General features: G+C 36.4%; 1 protein-coding gene across 8 annotated transcripts in view; it reads left to right on the top strand.

Moving 5' to 3' along the window:
* Window positions 1–20,444, top strand: part of THADA (THADA armadillo repeat containing) — a 158,326-nt gene extending 137,882 nt beyond the window's left edge. For 5 of the 8 annotated variants that reach the window (XM_088147564.1, XM_088147556.1, XM_088147534.1 and 2 more), the window contains 7 exons: window positions 237–652; window positions 855–976; window positions 2,205–2,277; window positions 3,863–4,007; window positions 7,590–7,721; window positions 17,934–18,100; window positions 19,678–20,444. In XM_088147564.1, coding sequence (XP_088003690.1) covers window positions 237–652; window positions 855–976; window positions 2,205–2,277; window positions 3,863–4,007; window positions 7,590–7,721; window positions 17,934–18,100; window positions 19,678–20,004 — 1,382 coding nt within the window. In that variant the 3' untranslated portion in view covers window positions 20,005–20,444. Of the gene's footprint in view, window positions 1–236; window positions 653–854; window positions 977–2,204; window positions 2,278–3,862; window positions 4,008–6,130; window positions 6,212–7,589; window positions 7,722–17,933; window positions 18,101–19,677 lie in introns of those variants that run through there. The other 3 variants (XM_088147529.1, XR_015797371.1, XM_088147545.1) reach the window with 3 other exon arrangements.
* Window positions 20,445–22,831: the final 2,387 nt, after the last annotated feature.

The following is a 22,831-nucleotide window of genomic DNA, read 5'->3' as shown; positions in this document are numbered from 1 at the left end:
CCAAGCATCTGTTTCCTTACAATGATGAATGCATTCTGATTGGAACAATGAATATATCAACTGATGCTCACGGTCACTTCATTGGCTAAATTAATTTGTTGTGTTACTTCTCTTTGATAATATGATTTATATGTGCCAAAGTTGGTTAGCTAGTGCTTTAAGTGTTTATGTGGTAACCAAACATGAGCTTCCCCATATCCTTTCTCATTCTACCATCCTATCTCATTTCATTTCAGAAACAGATGTGAACACATTTTGGGAAAAGATTAGCATGATTATCTTGGATTCTGAACTAGCAATGGATATCAAGTATTCTTCTGCAGTCCCAGGACTTGCTCAGTATCTCCAGAGCATCACCAGGCTCTTCACATCTATGTGTTCAGTGACTGCAGAACCTAGATTTGCGAACCGGAATTTACTTACTAAAAATAATATACTGAATCCATGTTTGTCAGTTGAATACCTGCTGCATTCAGACTTTTATGAAGTACGTTTATTGGTCTTAGAAACAATCCTGCTATGGTTGAATCAAGTGAATGCAAAACATGTGATGGAAGAAAGAGGAAACATTCTGTTGAACCTACTGTCTGGCTTGGAGGAAACACTTATTAAGATAGCTATTAAGGAAAAGCATCCTGAATGTTTTTGCAAGGTGATAACCTATTTTTTCTTTTCCTTTGGTGCAAATCAGTTACATATAATAAGAACTTCAAATAAAATTAATTTTTGTGCTGGTCTATGACCATAATAAACTATTCTCTCTTTCTTTCTCTCTCTCAAACTAAGTTGCAGTTATTTATTCCAGGTAGGGTCAGAACAGTATTTCCTGCAGCTAATCTTTTTTTCTGTAATAGATATTAGAGGCTCTGTATAAAATGGACCTCAGAAATGTGCTTGCGAAGACGGAAGATGCTGTAAAAATGAATCAGAGAGAGTTCTTGCTTTGGATTATGAATATTGCAAATACTTCTAGCAGGTATACTCTCTTGTCTTTTTATGTTTTGCTAATCTATATTTACTGGTTGCAGACTGCCCAATAAAAATGAACTTTGATATATAAGGGGAAAACATTATTTCATAATCTTGTTAACTGTAATTTTATATCTGTATCTATAAACTCTTAGTGACTACTCTCTATGTATTAGCTTCCTTAAGTTTTGAAAAGCAAAGTAATACTTTAGAAGAAAATTATTACTGAAATGTTCCTTCCTCATTGCTTTGGGGGAGGAGATCTGAATTTTAAAGTTAAAAATTAGCTGGACTGATGCTGAGCAGATACAAGAACTTTATCATAAATTGATTATTGGACTTGTTGAATTGTAAAAGAGTGGTCATTTTTCAATTTATTTTTTCAATTTGTACCTTTCCTCTCCATCCATATACAGTTCAGTACAGACAATTATTAAACAATTAAAAACCTAGTTAAAATGGCAGCTAAAGTCAATACTTTGAAGTCTCTGGCTGGATCACACAAAATGTCAGCTGGAAAATCTAGAGAGAAAACATCTCTAAAAGAGTTTCAAATTTCTTCTATGAATTAGAGAATAAGCAATTGTGTAAAATAAAACTATTTGGGCATTGTTACAGATTTTATTGAGATTTGTAGACTTGATCTTCAGAGGAAACATATCTAAAACATTGGTTGGGTAAAATTCAGAAACAGAAGTAGCAGATAATGAGAAGTCTAGAAAAGGGCCAAGAAAATTATTGAAGTTCATTCCTAACTCTTCATTAATCCAGAAAAACATAGACGTGTGGCCAGTTTACAAACCAATTATTAGAAACTACAGTATTTAAACATTTTCAGGACCTAGCACATGGATAGTTCCATGTATTCAAGGCACATCCTTCTCATGCATAGGACAAATAATTGCTTGTTTACTTATGCTTTCTCATGAGCAGCCATGAAAAATTGAATTAGATCAATCTTCATCCTGGATTCAGGATGAAGAGCAATATGCTTATCTAACAAAACCTACCTCTACCTGGTGCTCTCCAGATGCGTAAGAATTACATCTCACAATTATCATGCTAGTTGGGAATTTGGGGGTTGTAGTTATTAAATATTTGGAGGGCAACAAATTAGATAGGGCTTGTGTAATAAATGAGCAGGAAGTATTTTCAGCCAAATTGTCTGTTGGCTGTGACACTATTCTTATTAAACATTTAATTTGGTGTATCTGTGTTAATGTTTATTTTTACAGCATTGAAATTCAAAGCATATCCCTTAAATTTGCCTCAAAGTTACTCATATATCTTGTACAAAACTGGCAGGAGGTAAGGAAAATTAATTTACCAAATGTTTGTTCACTTTTGTTACGATTAAAAGCACACATAATAAATACAAAATTTCTTTCTGTAGAATAATCTTTAAACATATTCATTTTGTTGAAGCGTTTAAGGTAGTTGATTCATGTATAAACAACCTGAGATTAGGAATGCAGCCCTACCATAACAATATGCTGAGGAAGGTTTCTGGATTGTTCTAGTGTAAATTTTTGAAGAACTTTAGAAGAAAAGTTGTCTTAGCTTTTTATCTCTTACAAATTAATTTTTAATTGCTAATATGATTTAATTTTTTTTTGTTACCACTAAAATTCCAGTTTTGGATTGTTGCACAAAATGATTTATTTTTTCTTCTGTGGAAGTTGGAAAGGCTGAATATTCATTATAGCTTATTTTTATTTATTTATTATTTAAATTTATAAGCTGCCCATCTCATATACAGTATATGACTCTGGGCAGCTTACAAACAATTAAAACAAATACAAAAAACAATTTAAAAAGAACAATACAACAATTTAAAAACAAGAAAAAATATAAAAGCATATAAAAATTTCATAAATACATAAAACTCACAGCTGAGTAATCCCATTCATCAAAACAATCAGTACAGCCACTTCACTGGTTCCACCACATTCCTGGGTCCCCATGTCCATTGGCAAACGATGTCTTCAGGGCTTGCGAAAAGCCAGCAGGGTCAGAGCCAATCTGATCTCCGTGGGGAAGATGTTCTATGGGATGGGTGCCATGGCAGAAAAGGTTCTCTTCCTGGGTCCTGCCAGACAATACTCACTGGCTGGCAGAGCCTGCAACATGCTCCTCCTGCTGGACCTGATAGGACAAGTAGATGTAATGGAGGAGAGGAGGTCCCTCAAGTAACCTACTCCCTGGAGTACTTTATAGGTTAAAACCAGCACCTTGAATTGAACCTAGAAGCAAACTGGCAGCTAATGCAGCTCATACAGCAGAAATATAATGTGCACAGATTGTGGAGCATGCATGACTGCCTATACAGCTGCATTTTGAACCAGTTGAAGCTTCTGCATACTCTTCAAGGGCAGCCCCATGTTTAGTCAATGTTGAAAGTGCTATCCTTCCTCCTCAAAACCACCAGGTCCTAGTATATAATGTAAATGTTGTAAATTTTTAGCAGTTTTTTGTTTTGTTTTGTTTTTTATTTTTTAGTGCCTTTGAGTCATTGTTGACTCCTAGTGACTGCCTGCAGTTTTCTTGGCAAGATTTTCAGAAGTGGTTTGTTACTGCTTTCTTCTTAAGGCTGAGAGAGAGTGACTGTCCCAAAGTCACCCAGCTGGTTTTGTTCCTAAGGCAGACCAAGAACGAATGGTTTCATGCTTTCTAGCTTAGGGCCTTTAACCACTACATCATCTGGTTCTCAGCAATTAATTTACAAGACCATTAATTTGGGTGGTAGAATTGTGCAATGCACACAATTCTGATTTCACTATTTAATTTATTTATTTATTTATTAATCAAATTTATATGGCCACCCATCTCACGAAAAGTGACTCTATTGATAGCTATTGCAGTGGCTTTAATGGCAGTACTGATTGTTTTATAGGACTTGGAGTCAGAGATAAAACAATGGCTTGAATTAATTAGTTATTGCTGTGAAGATGAACAACAAACAGATCTGAGATTGGCTGCTGCAGAGATTCTTGTGAGCACTACACCATTTTTCCTGACTGATCAGAAGCTTCTCTTGGGTAAGTAATTAGGCAAAGCAAATAAGCAAAAGTTACAGATTTTTCACTCTCGTTGAATAGAGCATAACAATAAAACACACACTGAAATTTGTTCAACCAAATCTGCATAATTTGTGTTTGCTTCTTGATTAAGGTGCTTCTGTGTTACTCAAGGTGGTGGTGATCATGTTTAGAATCCTTCACGATTTGGGGTAGTTATTTGTGGGACTGCTTACTCCAGGTAGAATCTGCTTGCCTAAGACATGCTTGCCAGGAATTCCCACTCTATGTGAGGTGCAGTGGGAGGAGATTCAGAGACAGACATTTTCTGCAGGAGCTCCTCTCTTGTGGAATGCCATATCACCATATGTAAGATCTGTGCTTTTACTCATTTTTTAAAATTTATTTTTCCCTTTATTTTATAATAATAACAAAAAAAGAGGAAAGTAAAAAGGATGAAATGCAAAGATACGTACATTATATATATAAAAAAGATTACATACAAAATGCTTAAAAAAATAAGTGGGAAAAAATACAACAAAAATAATTTTATATATATATTATATATATATATATATATATATATATATATATATAGTATAATATGTTGTTACAACAATAAACAACTGCAATTCTATATATATTTAATGCAAATAATATGCAAGTATATATATATTTATTTCTAATACAATTATATAACTATTATGCTTTTTCCTAACCTATTGTATTTTGTATAAATGAGTCCCAAATTTCATTATACTTGTCCATACAAAGTCTACGTCTATAGCCAATCTGCTTGTAGGTGGCAAGTGTAATCAGGTTTTCAATCCATTGAGTGAATGGGACCATACATTTACCTTTCCAGTGTTGCAATATCAGTCTTTTAGCCATAGTAAGGGCATGGAGAATCCATTTATGTTGTCTAGTTGTCAAATTCCACGTACTAGGTATGTAATTCAAGAGAATATTATCCTCTGAAAATTTTAGCTTTTGTCACATAGTCACGTTTATATGGCCCAATACTTTCTCCCAAAACTTAGTAAGTATAGGACATTGTAAAAACATGTTTTAAAGAAGCATTATCCTTGTTATATCTGCAACAAAATGCTGTCTTTGACAATCCTTTTCTATACAAACGTAATGGAGTCCAATAAATTCTAAATATTATTTTTTGTTGTATAAATGGTAGTTCAAGGTCTACTGACACTCTTGCTATAGAAGTTAAGACACGCTCCATTGTTTAGGTAATATAGAAACCTCTAATTCTTTATTCCACTCATCTCTTAACATCTGCAAGTCAAATTTATTTGTTGATAACAAATATCTATAAAAGCTAATAAGCTTTTATAGCTTATTTTAATATATTAAAATATAATATATTTTATTATTTTTATAATAAATATAATATATATATATATATATATATATATATATATATATATTTAATATATTTTAATATATTAAAATATAGCTTTATTTTAATAAGCTAGTAGGTTTTTTAGTTTTAAAGGATTTAACAAGTTGTTTAAGTATCTCAGGTGTCTCAGAAGCTGAAAATGCTGCTGGTCCAAACAATGTTATTAACAAATGTTGTAGTTATAAATATTGCCATTTGATGATATTTATCTCTTAACACAGCATATGTTAAAAATTGATCTTCATCCTCTATCAATTGATCCAAAGTCAATATCCTCATTTCCATCCAATTTTTCCATATCACCATCTTTTTCCCAATTTTTAATGTTGGGTTTCCCCCTAAAGTCAATTTAGCATGGGAAAAAGGATTGAATCATTTTTTTATTATACATTACATTTCATAGTTTTCTAACTGACACTCATTTCCCGAGATACTAGAGTTCTACTGTATTTAGATCCTAATACTGTCCATCCAACCAAAGGTGCTATACATGTATATTCCAACATTGCCCAAATGTTGTAAAATTTAGTAAAATTAATACCAATTGTTGGCTTCCAATATTTAATACTTGACAATAGGTAAGCATGATGATACAGCTCCAAATTCGGAAAATGGAATCCTCCCTCATTAATTTGTAATTGCATTTTCCGTAAAGATATTCTCGGAATCGAAGAACCCCATAAAAATGCTCTAAAGAAAGAATTTATTTTCTGAAAATATTTTCCAGATATTTGAACAGGAATTCCTCAGAATATAAATTGATCTGGGAATAATATTCGTTCTGAGAGCATTCACCTTTCCCTAAAGGGTAAGGTTTAATGACTCCCATCTATCCCTATCTGAAGAAACCTCTTTATATATTCTATTTATATTACATGTAACTAACTGAGTTATGTCTTTGGGTATGCACTTACCTAATTATTTAATGGATTCGGTACAAATACGGAATTGATATTCCTTAAATGAATGGATGACCAAATTTTCGCCTACTGGCATCAGTTTCACTTTGGACTAGTTAATAGAATATCCCACTATTTTACTAAAGGCATCTATTATTTGCATCAGCACTGGAATAGTATATGGGGTTTACGAATAAACAGAAGAATATCATCTGCAAATAAAACCAATTTGTGTTCTACTGAATTAGGTATTACTCCATAAATCTCCATAAATCTCTCTATTGTTCAATAGCACAAGCCAAGGGTTCCATGCAAACATTAAAAAGCAAGGATGAAAGTGGACATCCTTGTCTAGTTCCACTAAATAATGGAAAAGTAGCAGAAAAAATACCATTAACTTTTACTTTACATGTGGGCGATTCATATAGTATCTTAGTCCATTTTATAAATTTCGAAGTAAATTCAAACCTATTTAGTATAGCAAATGTGTACTGTCTATATATTTTGTCAAAAACATTTTCAGCTTCTAACAATAAAATTACAAATTGGTCTTTATTTTTATTACAATCTATTAAATCTACAACTAACCTAATATTGCTGTTGTCATGTGATCACCATTTGTGACCTTCCCTGCTGGCTTTCTACAAGCAAAGTCAATTGGGAAGCCAGCAGGGAAGCTTGCAAGTTGCTCTGGTAAGTCACTCCCACTGCTTTTTCTCCCGAGTCCCACTATGGAGTATGAGATCCCAAGGATCCCAAGGTTCTCATACTCTGTAGCACCCCCTCCGCTCACCTGCACTTCCCAGCACCTACATGCTGCCCTTGCTGGGTTGTGGCACTCCCCATCCCCCCACGCTCCTTACCTGGGGCTCCCACCTCTTCCTGCTTAATGACCCGCGTGGTCCTAGGATTACAGCGGCAACAGGTACTCCCAGGATTGCTGTTGCTAAGCAATGCGGTCATGTGATATCGCACTTTATGAGTGTATCACTTCATGACAGCAGTCCCATTGCCAACTGCCGTCATAACCTGAGGACTATGTGTATTAGGATATATTTAATAGAAGCCTGCATTTAACCAGGTGTATAGCTTGAACTGCATGGTCATTGGGATGAAAGTCAGAAGAGAAAATGTCAGATGATATTCTGGGAACCTATGAAGGACAGATAATCTGTTTCTGGGATGTCTATTTAACTTTAAAAATATGTAATTGTTTTACAAATTATGTTTGCTTTGTAAATATGTATTTAAAATCCAGCCCTTACATTTCTTTTTATAAATACTCAGGTCTGTCTGACACATTGTTCCTTTGGAGATGTGTTGTTCGGCTGTTGCAGAGTGAAGAGCAGATAGTCAGGGATACAGTTGCTGGAGTTATAAGACTAGCTCTGTCTCAAGAAAATGTATTTAGGAAAACAGGTAAGAAATTATTTTCTAGTGATAAATATTTATGAGACTGACTTTAGTGCAAGTGCCAGTTTGCTCTTGTTTGCAGGTTGTATTCAGTAAATGCATCTAAAGTCCTTTCTCACTTAATTGATTTTATTGTAATTCCTTTGTTTGATTGTTGTGAGCTGCTCAGAGTCATTGGGAGTTGTATGGCATACAAGTTTAATTCATCATCATCATCATCATCATCATCATCATCATCATCATCATCATCATAATCTATCTCTTCTCCTTCTTCCATCTGTAGCCTCCTGCATGCCTAAAGCCTCTTATCCAGAATTTCAGGGACACATCCAGAAGAGAAGGAAACAGAAGAACCATCTGAAATCGGGCAAGAAGATCTTGGGCCACAAGGACTCCTTTTGGAGCAAGATTCCTCTGCCTGATTCCAGACAGTTTTCTTTGCACTATGGAAGGCTTCCTGGAGGCTTTTGCAGGTGCAAAGGGCTATAGCTGTAGAGCGAGAGGGAAGGGAAAGAGAGAGATTGGCTACAAAATGTATCTTCACCTTGTGTAGCCACTGGGCCCAATCCTATATTTTTAACATGTGATCCAGGTGGTCCTTGATTTACAACCACAATTGGGACTGGAATTTCCATTGCTAAGCAATGTGGTTGTAAAGCAAAATGTCACATGACCAATCGGTTAGCAACAGCAATCCTGGCAGTCCTGGTTGCCGTCATTAACCAAGAAATGCGGGTCATTAAGCGAATACCCACTCTGATCCAAACCATTCTGTACTTGGTCCCTCCTAGCCCTGAGCCTCAGTAATGTAAGGGACTGCCTCCAGCTCCCCCCCATCTCCCCTCATCTCTGCCCTTTTGGCTGCCCTGCACTGCATGGCTCTGGGGCTGCTTGCTACACCCCCGGGAAGCCGCAGCCACGCCCCGGAAAGCCACAGCCATCCCTGCCCAGTCCCAGCTGCAGTCACCCTCGCTACCCTGCACTCTGAGACTCTTGCCGCTCTGCGCTCCACTGCCCTAGCTGATCTTCATTGCCTTTTTGCTCCTGCTGCTAGTCCAGGCTGGGGCTGGCTTTGCACTGCAAAAAAAAGTAAAAAGATCCAGAGTGGTGGCATGCCAAAAAGCCCCTTTGCACTGTGCTCCTGGGCTGGGCTGGGGCTGGCTTTGCACTGTGAAAAAAAAAAAGTAAAAAGCAGCCCCTGAGCTGCAGTGCAGCAAGAAGCCAGTCCCAGCCCAGCCCAGGAGCACAGCACAAAGGGGCTTTTTGGTGCGCTCTGGCTCTGGCTCTGGGACTGCTTTTTGCTTTTTTTTTTCCCCCCACAGTGCAAAGCCCGGCCCCAGCCCGGCCCAGCACCCAGGCTGGGCATGCCTCAGCAGCAGCGGGAGCAAGAATATGGTGAGGGTCAGCTGGGGTAGCAGGGCAGCAGGGGGCCAAAAGGTATAGATGGGGGGGAGATAAGTGGGTGGGGGGAATTGAAGTGCCCCTGCGGTCATAAGTGCAGGTAGGCACTCAAGTGCTCAAATTTTGATCATGTGACCGTGGGGCTGCTGCAACAGCCATAACTTCAGGCACAGGTTGTAAGTCCCTTTGTTCAATGCTGCTGTAACTTCGATTGGTTGCTGAATGAATGATCGTAAGTTGAAGACTACCTATAATGATGCTACAGAAAAAGATCATTTTAAGTATATATATTATTTTTCTTTATCTGTTTTATTTCATGTGTGGGGAAAGAGATAGCTAGAAACAATAATAATAATGCCAGTGAGGGAAAAAGAAAAGGGAACTTGTCCAAGCACAGGTACAAGTTCATGTTCAGGGCTATGCCATGATAATAAGAGAGGCAAAGCACCTTAACTTCTCCTCCCTTAGTGCATAATGTAGTTGGCCAGTGGTCATGCTTAGGATGGCCAACTTCCTTTTGAGAAGGGGTCAGTAAAATTGCTCAGATCTACCAAAGTCTAATTTTGCATGGGCAGTCTGATGTAGTGATCAGGCTTGTATATGACCATGTTATCTGGGTCTCCTTTTGGTTTGTGGACTCTGATGAAATGGTCCAGGGTAGATGATACAAAACGCTGCCAAGTGGTCTTCAAAGACAGCCACATGTAGAACTACTGGGGCGATGTTCTACATGTAGCTGTCTTTGAAGACCACTTGGAAGCTGCAGTTGGTGCAAAATGCAGTGGCCCACGCTAACTGGTGTTATTACCATAAGCACATTATACCAGTGCTGGAACCCTGCACTGGCTTCCAGTTGGCTTCCAGGTGCAATTTTAACGTTGTGCTATTTTTCCAAAAACTCATCAGTGGTGCTTCCATGTTAACTATTCATCTGAGCATAATGTGAACTGTTATCAACATATGAATTCCTATTTTCATATGCACCCAGAACAATCTGGATGTTACTAAGTCATACTTTCTGATATAGTGTTTAGTCCTTTCACTTATAATTAGACCTATATTTTCACTTTTTAGCATGTATTTGTCTATTCTATTCCATAACATCAGACTACCTTCATTCAGCTCTGTTGCATTCTTATCCTACCTTAGTTTCACAGACACACAATATATCTTCCTTCCTTTCATACTCTTTGTCATCTGCTCCTTTCATTCACAGTCTTTCATATCCTGTTGTCATCACTGGATGGGCCCATAGGTATTGACTTCTTCCACCCATCAAGGTTTTGGTCATTTGAGGCTTTCATACATAACATTTCTGTAATATAAAGAAGGTGCACATTAGATTATTAATCTTAGCCATATCCATTACACCTAAATGTGTGTATGGTAAAACTCAGTCTTACCAGGGTTAGCTGAAGCCTATTGTTCCCCATCCAGACCCTCACAGCCTGTAGGCACTGAGAGAGGACATCGGCAGCATTACTTAGTTCACCAGGGGCGGAGATATACAATTGGGATCATCAGTATCATCAGCATGTTCATGAGAAAATCCAGACAGTGTAATTGGAAAATATTAAAATAGGGAATGGCTGCTTGTCTTGTCTAATGATTTTGTGAAGATTGTATCAATACCAGATAATTGGAAGAACACTGTTACTGTTCTTCTATACAGAGTGAAATGTAGCAATAATGAAGGGTGAGTAGCTGTGTCCACAGCAAATTGCAGGAATTGCAGGAATGCAGTAACATCATAATACGGCATGCCACCATTACATATTTTTTTAGATTTTTTTTTATCCCGCCTTTATTATTTTTATAAGTAACTCAAGGTGGTGAACATACCTAATACTCCTTCTTCCTCCTATTTTCCCACAACAACAACCCTGTGTGGTGAGTTGGGCTGAGAGCGAGCCACTGGCCCAAAGTCACCCAGACGGCTTTCATGCCTAAGGTGGGACTAGAACTCACAGTGTTCTGGTTTCTTATTCCATTGTCCACATCAATCATAACTCCCTTGGTTTTTGATACATTCATTTTCAGATCATACAATCTTTCTTGCATTCACTGCATATCATTTGAGTTCTCAGCTAACCACACAATTTATCTGCATTCAAAGATACATGCATATTCATGTCCCCAGCCAACATACTCCAACATCACCACAAGCTCCCCTTACACATTTATGCAAAATTCATTAACAGCCAAGGGGACATTAGTAAGACATCTTTATCTTAATCTATGCTCAGTGTTGAACTGTTCACTAAACATTCAATTTATTCTTACACTTGCTTTAGTTTCATCATATATTGCTCTTACTGTATTCATCTCAAATAATTTCATCACTTTTATTTTTAAATCCACTTACTCTGCTGGAGGCTTTTTATTCTCTGTTTTCACCCACATCCAAAATCATTTTTTCCTCTGCATGTTCTTGCCTCTTTTAATCTTAACCATTCTTGGCTGTTTTTGTAACTATCTTTTTCTCTCTGTATACAATATAGTTCACAAAAGCTGCAATAAATCTGTTTTTGTCCCACCTTTTAAAGTAAACTATCATCAAGTTCACTTAAAATTAATTGTATAAAGAAACACAAGCACATCAAACCCACACAACATAACTGCTCCTGGTTTCCTGGTAGATTAAAGAGGTCAGAGCGAGCCTCTATTGATCTTTAAAGTGCTATAGTATCTTTGTTGTTTCTGCTGCATTGGGATATTGCAGCCTAACCTTTGAAGGATTCTGCAAGCAGATGTTCTTTTTCCTTGTGGGAAAATGGATTGGCATACAGCTCCCATGGATTACGTGGACAGTGCTTGGTTCTTTTTGTGAATAAATTCAAGGAGGAAGAGGGTTTATTGGTAGTAATATTGCAGAAATCCCATCCTCCCATGTTCCTGTTTCATATTTTTTTGTTAGTTGATTCATGCAGTAAATACAAATACGTGTGTTCTTACAGTATTAAAAATGATTAAGATGGCATAGAATCTGTGAATTCTGAATTCAGAATCTGAAAAGTGAATCTCTTTCACTAACTAGGCTTGGTAAGAAAAGTGGCTGTTGAAGAAGCTGATGTTTGCCTGATTTTGCAAAAAGGTGTAGTAAGACCTTTCGAGAAGACATTCAAAAGCAGCTTGTCCTCCTATTACAAGAGATGTGATGCTCATTTTTGATATGTAATTCAGAGTAAAAATATGTTAAAACCAAGCACCAGCTACAAGAATGAAGCATTATGACAGACTAAAAAGTTGATGCAATTACATTGCTTTTTCTGATAGCTTTTTTAAGGCATTAGAAACAACTTGATGTATGGAAATCACACTTGCTACTCACGACTTGACAACATCCTTTATAGTGGCAGTGATGAATTCAAGGGCCTGCGTCTAACATCACAGAGATTTTCCTATCTTTCTTTCAAGTGATTTACTAGAACTTCCAAGGGTGTGTAAGTGTGAAAACTCTGCTCAAATAGACATGAAGACTGAAGAGGGATTTAAGAGGGGAAGTAAAATAGATTTATAAGTCAGGGTTAGAGAACTTGAAAAGACAATCAGACCTCATCTCTTCTTTGGTTATCAGAGCTTGTAGAAACTGGTGTGCTTTAACTATAACAGTCTAGTAGGCCAAATCTGTCAAGGCATGATTCTGATGTCAGAAGAAGCTCGACTGAAGAAGTTTTTGTGGAGTCCTTGGTGCTCTCTGAGCATGGTTTGTTTGCTTGCAGACATTTCATTACCAGCTAGGTAACATAATCAGTGCTACTGAGTGTGGGGTTTGCTCCCTGTTTATATACAACAGCTTGCCCTGTCAGTGTTGGTGGGAGTGTGGTTTTCTCCTTGGGAGGTCCTTGATTAGGGTATTGTTTTCGCTTGATTGTTTGTCAGGTGTTAATCCCTGCTTATTTGGGTGTTGGCTGCTGGCAAGGATGTGTTTTGGTCTTTTTGTTTCCTTCATAGCTTTTTTATTATCTCTTTTGAATGGTGTGTAAATGACAAACAGTCAAGTGGAAAACAATACCCTAATCAAGGAACTAATCAAGATCATGAGTATTTCAAAAGTTAACCAATGGACAGTAAGTCTGTATTTTATCCTTATCCACATAAGCCTTTGTTGCTATAAGGAACTGCTGTGTGGAATTAATAGTAGATGCTGCTCAGCCAAATTGGAACAAACATTTTTGCCAAGTTGCCTTGCCATTCATACAAGATAGTTGTTAAAGGTACTTTGGAGTGTTAAAAGCTCTGTTGAGTACTTCAGATAAAAAAGTCTGAGGACAAATGATAGTAAGGGTTGGAAGATCTGCATTGGTATTTTTAGTGACACTTGAAGAGTATAAAAATAAAATGGCATCCCTTACAAAATGACAGGTAGTTAAGTAAAAGATCCTTTTCCTAAGGCAGATGCTATCATAAACACTTAGTATAAGAAATGCAATTCAGGGAAGCTGAATGAATTCCTGGCTTTATGTTGCTTAAAGCGAAGTAAACATGGTTAAGAAACAGGATGCCATCTCAGCCCTGTAAGGAAATACAGAGAGGATCTAAGGATGCAAACATGGATATCTGCTCTTATTTTTTTATTAAGCAAAATTGAAATGCCGTTTTATAACCACAGTAGGCTCAACAAGTTCCAAACCCCTATGTAGTAAATACTGCATAAATGTACCTCTTATAGAAATAATACAATCCATACATGATGTTATACATTCTTGGATTTATATTTAGGTTTCAGAAAATTATATTAGTAAGATTACCCATTTAATATTTGGTTTTCATTATATTGTTCCTGTAACCAGGAACCAGGAACCAGGAAACCATGTAAAGGTATAGTGTCAATTTTAAGAGAATTAAACAGGACAGAGGTCTGCAGAGCAGACAAACTGTAAAATTACACGCTTCACCTGTAAATATATGTTGGAATTAATGGATTGTCATTCCTTATATTGTACATTTGTTGCTTTGTAATAATTGTGGGCCTTCTGTCTATAGATGACTAGACAGTTGATTATTTAGCACGTTTTAGCATACACAATAGTTAAAGTTTGTGTTTGTGTGTGTTTGTTTTCTGGTATTTGGGGTGTGGAGGGAGGCATCATTTGCATCTAGGAAGGTTTTATGGTGCCACCTACTGGGAAGCCCTGTTTTAAGACTGAAATTGCCAAGGAATCTCTCAATTCCTTCCAGTTCTTTTTCTACCACTGTCAGTTTTCTGCAAAGTAGTATATTTCAATCCAAATATTCAAACCTTACAATGTTGCTATTTGCGGCAATCCTATTTTATTTTATTATTTCTAATCCACCACAAACCTGAATTCTCTTATGAATAGCTATTTGGAAGTAAGTCACATCAAATAGAGTTGAGATTTATTACAGTACTTGGTTTTAAGAAATGGTTTCAAAATTTCCCATAAAAAAACTCTTTAAAATGTAAAACATAATTAGTTGTATTATCGAAATAGGTTTGTTACCTAGATTTCAGATAGATTTTAGCTGCACTAGTCTTCTGTGAAATGAGAAATCAGGAGTGCAACAGTTGACCCATAAAGGTACCTTTTGCTTGCTCAGATAGCTCTAGAGGCCATAGCACAGCTTGTGGTTCACAAAGCCCCAAGCTCAGTCCTCAGAATCTCTACTTTTGAGAAATAAGGAGTACTGGAAAATATATTTTTTTTAGTTTTAGGAGGGCATTGCTACTTAAGAATAAATGGACCAGTGGGAAAGTTTAATTTGTTGTTGTTGTTGTTATTACTATTATTTGCATAGGTGTGGTAACATGTACACAAATCTCTTAGGATCATGATATTTTTACATACTCAGTTTGATTTGGTTATCACTTGTAGGCTTTTATTATAAATACTTCTATCATGGCTACCCAGCAGTGAGTATTTTGGGAAGAAGCAAGACTACAGCAAACAATATTCCTATTGTCTATCAGATCTGAATTTTTGTTTTTTTACTACAAGTTTGTGCATACTCAGTAGGTAGAACTTTGCCTTTGTGGACGTGATTGGGACATCATCAACTGGGTCCATTCCAGCTCTTGGATTTATGATATGAAAAGCCACTAAGTTGGAGTGTAGAAAATGTGTTATTAATGAAATGATGTCGGTACTTGAAATACGAATGTTAATGATCTATGGTCAGAGTAGCATCAGACAAAAAGAAGCAAATGGTAACTGAATTCTTGAACTATATATTTTCCAGTGTTCTTTTTGTTTTAACCATTATTGTTTTCCAACATTTCTTTATTTGAGTTAGCAAGCCATAGTAAACTATTTCCTCCTGATGTAACTTTCAATGAATGCTAGACTTCAGAAGGAAGCAAGTTGAACAAACAAGATCAGCAGAAATTTAATAAATATTTTTAACAGCTAGTCAAAAAATACAAGAAATGTTTTTCTTCTGCTGCTAACTAGCCAGGTTTTATATACAGTTATAAAAGAGGCAACTGATAAATGTCCTAAGCATATTCTCTGTGGAATTCCTGCTGACTTCATTGTATTGAATAACGAGGCCATTCAAGAAAAGAACTGAGTTGCTGGTTGTTTCACAGAAAGCTTTGTGAATGATGAGGGCAGCATTGGTGAGCACATTTTTGGGGAAGCATAAAACTGCTTTAAACATTGGAGGGGGACAGGATGAAGATGGTAAACGTGGAGTGCCTAAGATGCCTATAATGGTACAAGTAGTGAAAATATCAGTTCTGGGTTTTGAAGCTGGTAAGATTCTATTCTAGATTAGTTGAATACAGTCTTAAATGTTATTTGGCGCTACCAGAATTAAGCCAGTACCTTCATTTATGTATCAGGAGAAGGGTGTAGAAGAACTGTTTTCCTTTTGTGTCCATTCCTGAATTTGGGTTCCAAACACCAACTAGCACAATTGGGTCACAGCACAACTGTATGTTGGCTTCACTTTGACCACTTAGATTACTGACCCCAGATGTCAATGAAGAAATATTTCACCCTCCCACAACCCAATACCATGGGCTCCCTTTAATAGGGAAAACAATAATTAGATTTGGAGAAATTACCATTATTGAATTTAATCTGTTTTATTTGTTTATATCTGCATTAAAAATAAAATATCAGCACTCAACATTGTCCTTTATGTTAAGATTAATTTACAGTTCCTCATAGTATACAAACAAAAGTATACCTGCCATATAGAATGTCTTTGTTTTCATTAATTATACCCCATTCTTAGCACTACAGATTGTATATTTTAATGGCTGGTATGGGTCTTCCGGGCTGTGTGGCCGTGTTCTGGAAGTTTTGTTTCCTAACGTTTCGCCAGCACCTGTGACCGGCATCTTCAGAGTGCAGGAGCACAGACAGGAGCAGTTCTCTCTGTGCCCAGGGTGATGTGACCCTTTTGTGGGTATTTATAGAGATCTGAAGGAGGGGGGAAGGGGGGATTCGGGGGGTGGGGGGTTGAGTTACTGAGTGGCTGCTTGTTTTGGTGTCAGCATCTGTGTGTATCTTCCTGGGGATTAGGCAGGGTTTTTTCTTCTATTGAATTGTTAATGAGGGGCTGCTGGGGGTGATTAGCAAGTTCATTGTGTGAACTATTCACATGTCCTGGTGGTTGAGCTGAGTTCGTTGACCTTTTGCAGGCTGTATTTTTCAGGATTGGTAGCCAGGTTTTGTTGATTTTTAGACTCTCCTCTTTTTTATTGAAACTGTGCTGGTGTTTGTGAATCTCAATGGCTTTCTGGTATAGCCTGGTATAGTGGCTGTTGGTGTTGTCCATTTTAATATATTTTAATGTTTAAATATGACTAGTCAGTAAAGTTGGAAGTAACTTCTTCATATATTCATGAGGGAAAAAAAGGTTTGTGTATAATAGTCTACAAGAGAAATATTTATATCTGGCACGATTAAAAGTCTTCTTGTAAATGAGTACATGAGTGGGAGGCTAGTTGTACATTAAATGGATTAAAGAGGATGACTCAAAATACTGTAGTTCCCATCTTTTATAAAAGCACTTGTCCTAAAACTTAAAATACTTTAAAAAATAAGAATCATCAAATAAAATCAGTAAGCATAAAGTATATATCCTTAAACTTTCCATGTAATTCCTGGTTGAAGAAGCAAAAGATGCCTTCTAGGGTTAACTGATTAAATATGTTAGAATTCATATTATTTACAATTCTGAAAACTGATGAGCAAGACAACATTTTATAATTATACTGAATGATCCATTACAACTTTTTACAGCACCCCTCCCTTTTGATCTGCTTTTTTGAATTTTTCATGTAGGTTTATGTCTCTATGTAGCTGGCAACCAAGGTTTTCTCATTGACTGTGCAAATAAACATAGCACTGCTACACACAGCAAGGTGTACAACCTCTGTCAGCTTGAGAACCACATTATACTTTTCTTGATGTGATGAGGGACTATATTCCAAAAGGAGGCACGGTCTGTTTTGGGAAGGGTTTCAGGGATTTTAACGAGTGCAGGGGTACACTTCCATGGAAAAAAGTAATTGATTTCCCAGTTGAAATAGAGAAATAAATCTTGCAATTTTTACCTATGCATTCTGAAATGTACTCATGCAGTCAGCATTCAGATGTTATACTGTGAACTGTACCCACATTTGTGCAGGTTAACTATGGATAAGAGGAAGACCCAAAGTAGATGGCCAGACTTTTATCAGTTGAGTCTAAACAATATTTGAAATGTTAATGATGTAAGCAATTTTTAAAATTAATTCAGAATAAATAGATGCATATTGAATTTGCATTTTAATAATTGTACTGTACTATTTAAATACATATGATTACGTACATTTCACTATTTATCTCTAATTTCTCTCAGCAGAACTTGATTTCCATGTAGTAAATGCAGCCTTAGCTTTGGATTTAGCGTTCTCCTTACTTTGTGAACTGCTACAGCTATGGGGACAGACTGGTGCTGGAGTTTCAGTCTTACTAGAGTGGCTGTTAAAAGAAGATGACTTGAAAGATCTAAAGTCTACAATTGCCGTAAGTCAGTTTTCCCAGATTTCTTACTATATTACTCAGAGGCATTATTTTAAAATATGGAACTGGTTTAAAGCCAGTATTAACAATGAAAACCATTTTTCCATTTAAAATTAGCTTTCATCATTAGCAGAGTACAATTTTAATTATTGTATCATTCACCTATGAATTTAATTAACATCGAGACTTGGATGACCAAAGTTAATAATCTCAGACTGATGATGGTTCTTCCATCCTGACCTGTCAAATTACATTGGATTAAACTAATTCAGTAGGGCCATGTAAGTCATACTCTGTAGGTTTGGATACTTAATAGTTAAAATCCATAGTTCTTTTGAATTAGTTGGATTTTTAAAGGCCCACTATATCAATAATATTAGGCAAAAAAATTGTTAGCAGCTTTCTACAGGAATGTACTGTGAAATTTAACATAAGGCTATCAGTTAACCTGCCTACTTGATTTGTTTTTGTTTTGCACTAAAATCACACTTCTGTAATTTTAATTCTAAAAAAAAACCATTCTAAATATTCCTGACATGTTAAACTAACATGCTGATTAAATAGGGGTCTTTGAAATACAAGAATTGGCCAAGTTAGCATAACTCAAGCAGGCATATCTTAGGCCCTAAGATTTAGGGCAACTTTTGACTTATATTATTTAAATAATTCAGGTTCCATGAAGTATTTCTAGGGAGTGTCTCCTTTTAATATGAACAGCATGCGGGTAAAGGATTTCCATAATCTTGAGTAATTCACTTTTGCATGCATATTCCTTGTGATAATTTTTTTACATCAGGAGAGAAAATAAAGCATAAGATATTACTTTATATACATATGTATATAAATATATAAATAATGTAATAATTATTAAAATAAATATAATAATTTATATAAATAATGTATATAATATTTATATACATACACATTTGAATAAAGGATAGCTTTCTTCAACTCAATAAACAGCACTGTCTTCTTGGTGTCCAATTAATTAAAACAAACATTTATCTAAATGTGGAGAGACTGAGAATATTGTTATAATCACCTGATTTCTCTTTGCTATTGCAAAGAGTTAATTCATATTTATGATATTGTATTTAGAGATATTGGTTTTTTTCCTTTTTTTCTTTAAAAATATTGCACACTCACTTCTGGATTATGTTTAGGAATGTGCAAACAGTAAAAAGCTATGAACTGGAATATTTATTCATATCTCATGTTTCTGTATCATAACTTCCAACTCTCTTACCATGATTTCCCCCAAGGTATCATTTCATTGTAAAAAAGAAAGCGTGTTCATTGTTGCATAATGAATCCACCCCTGCCATCCATCCATGCTAAGGGATGTCCCATTTTAGCAAGCAAATTTTGAAAGGTTGCAAGGAGTAGGTATTATTCTTCTCCTGGTTTCATGAACAAAGGGGTGCTTGATTTTATTCTGTTGTTCAAATGTGAACAACTATAGTACAGTCTGATTGCACTGCACATCTAACAAGGATTTGTTTGCTGGCATATCATATGAATATTCTTGCATGCTTATTTGGCCTAGGCAATTGTAAATATATTGTTTTCTTTTTTTGAAGATGGGAAATGACTACCTGTTTGACAAAGGACAAGCAAACTTTTGGGCTGAGAAGTTAACGGAGGTGCGTCAGCTCAGTAAACATCTCCTTCTGCTCATACCAGTGACTCATGTTAGTCCATGTGAGCAAAGAAAACTCTATCAGTTGGCAAGGTTAGCATCAGATCAGGCCAAACTTGTGACACAGCTTCTTAAAGAAATGCCTCCAACTCCAGAATTTTCCCAGTCTGTAGAATTTACAAAGTTAGCTATTCAGAATGAAAGAATATCACTTTGCCTTAAGATGCTAAATTTGCTTGAAGTTGGAAATGGAACTGGCAAAAGTTAGGAAAAACTTGAAATACAGCTTGTTCATTGTCAGTTTCCAAATGTAACTGCTTTGTGAACATGAGAACGGGTGCAGTTATTTTTGTGTTATGCACATATAAAGAACTATAGCTAGAAAAGTTAGATATCTCTTGTACATAAATCCGTTGAATCTTCAAAGTAATAGAAAAGGATCATTTCTGTGAAAAGATGTAATTTTCATTCGGGACAAGAAAAAATGTACAGCTACCGCAGGGAGTGAAACTGTTTAACTCGGTCTGCCCAGATGCTGGCCACCTGCGAAGCTGATTTTATTCTGTAAGTTGTTCTTCCTGTTCTCATGTGTAGAAATATGTCAGTTTGTATTGCTTCTTTTAATTGTGTACCACAATCTATGCACTAACAATTGCATCAGAGTTGTAAAAGAATCCTAAAATAAAGCTGAATGCTATCAGTATCAAACCAGACTAAGTTTTTGACTTAATTTTGTTTTTAATCATGGTTGATTTTTAAGGCTTGATGGGGAGGGGGTAAATACTGGGTGGCAGACACACATGCTTTGTTTTCATTCAGTTGGGTATAAGCAATTTAGTATTAGAATGCTATAATTTAGGATTGTTAGCCACCTACAGTGCTCAAAATAAACACGATCCTTTTTTCTGAACATTCAGTAAGTAAACCTATTACATACTTTGCAGAATAATTCAGCTCTAATTTATTGCAGCAATTTGCTTTGCAGAATAATGCTTCCATTTTTCAGGAACTCGTGTGTGCTAGAAGTTTTCTTTAAACAATAACCAATCTTCACTCTAACCTTGTAACTGTTTTGAAATGCTGTTTACCCTTTTTATGTTGCTTAAATGAAGATATTTTCCTATCTGTTAAACATTCAATGAACAGGATTCTTTCATTTTCCTGGTCACTGTGAAGTGTAGAATGAAAGAGCCTTTTCTTAGATTGTCTGTACAGCATGTAACCATGTATAAAGATACTGTACAAGTTCCAGTTTGGACTTCACATTTGCAAAGTGATTTATGACTGCATACCAATTTGAAGTACAGTACTATACAGTGTTCCTCAACCATGGCAGCTTGGAAGATGTGTGGACTTCAACTCCCAGAATTCCCCAGCCAGCCATGCTAGCTGGGGAATTCTGGGAGTTGAAGTCCACACATCTTCAAGCTGCCAAGGTTGAGGAGCACTGGTACTATACATTAAGGGTGACCTACTTGGAAAGTATGGATAATATTTCTATGTGACAACTTTCTGCATTTTAAGTACAGTATCTTGTTTTATATAAATACCCACAATGTGCCATTAGGTGGTGCTATAATACCATTTTGCTACACAGTCATTGCACAGGTAATGTTTCCTTAAGTTCAAGATAACACTGGAAAACTGCAATATTGTGTGAGTAAATGCATCTTAAGTGGACTGATATGACACCGCATGCATCCAGAAGACTGTTTTTTACACACACACACACACACATTCTTCTGACTCCCAACACCATGTACACTCTCCCTTTACTTCATTTAGTAAAAGGGCATAAAAACAGGTTTGTGGAGAACAAATCCTATTTGAATCATATTTTCCTAAAAGTGCTAGTTCCCATCTGAGTAATGGACTTGCGGCCTTTTCTATGTTTAACAAGTACGTCTAACTCTTTCCAATGATATGAGTAAAAGAAAAGATACTGTATTAAATGTGCTTAGACAAAATAAAAAGGAAACAAGTACATTCACAGATTTCTTGTAGTATTTACTTGAAAGCACATAAGGCCCAACAAAAGATAGTGAACCATTGTTATCCACCATACACTCTTTTCAGTTATATTCAACTTATGTAACTTTGGTTTCCTGACCATGTATTTTGTAAGCTTTAAACTTTCATATAATTGGCATTGTGTGCACTTGGCATTGCAGATATTGACAAAACAGGAAAGAGCACAATGGTTCAAACTTAAGTGGCATTAGCAACTTCAAGTGACTTGGTTAATTAATAAACAAAAATAACTTTAAGAACCATCCTTATCACTGGGTTTAAAGTATGTTTTAAACAGTCTAATATCCCTTTAGTTTATGGATAGCAAATAATTGTACATAATCCTGTAAGCATTTCATCACACCATGAGTTACTGTATAACTTTTCAATCAGAAACCTTTAAACCTTAAACAACAGCTGTAAAAGAACAAAAGTCTATTATTGAGTGGTTCTCTGTGTAAAGTATTTAATCAGAGCATGTTATCTCAAATATTGGTTGCTCAAGTGTTGATTATAGGTCTGTTCACTGCAACTCTATTAAACCAAAAAGGCAAGGGGCATTCCCGGCTATCAGTCAACAGCTTCGGGTAGAGTTGTTCTGTCCCTCGCTCCCCAGGTCAACAAAGCATCTGGAAACAATATTTTTAAAAATGTTCAGGAAACCCCTTTTAAGACTGCAATTTTATACAGGTAGTAAGTGTAGTGAATTGGGGGTAGATCCCGCTGAGTTCAACAGCATTTTACTTCAAAGTAGACATCAGAAGACTGCTGTTGAATAGCCACGGGGTGTTGCCCGTGGTGTTTGGTTTATTAAAACCAAACCGAAAGTCGAAGAATTCTATTAAACTCCGCGGCTTTTCCTTTTCCCCAGCGCAAACTACGGCTGTTTCGCAAGCTTGGAAATAAGATTCGCCACTCCCTCGATTCAGGAACCTTGCTTTCACTTTACCGGATGCAGGCACTAGGGGGCATCGCCACCTTCCGTAACTACCGTCGGCGTGCGAAGCTGTCACGTCCACAGCTTGTTAGCAAGGCAACTTCGAAGGCTCAGCCTCCGGACTGCCCAGGCGTTTGGCTCAAAGGTT

Source organism: Python bivittatus, unplaced genomic scaffold (genome assembly GCF_059951505.1).
Source record: "Python bivittatus isolate LINGU-HERP-01145 unplaced genomic scaffold, Pbiv_v1 ctg000020_np1212, whole genome shotgun sequence".
NCBI lineage: Eukaryota > Metazoa > Chordata > Lepidosauria > Squamata > Pythonidae > Python > Python bivittatus.
The sequence above is the reverse complement of the archived record's forward strand: the minus strand, read 5'-3'. Positions and strand labels throughout refer to the sequence as shown.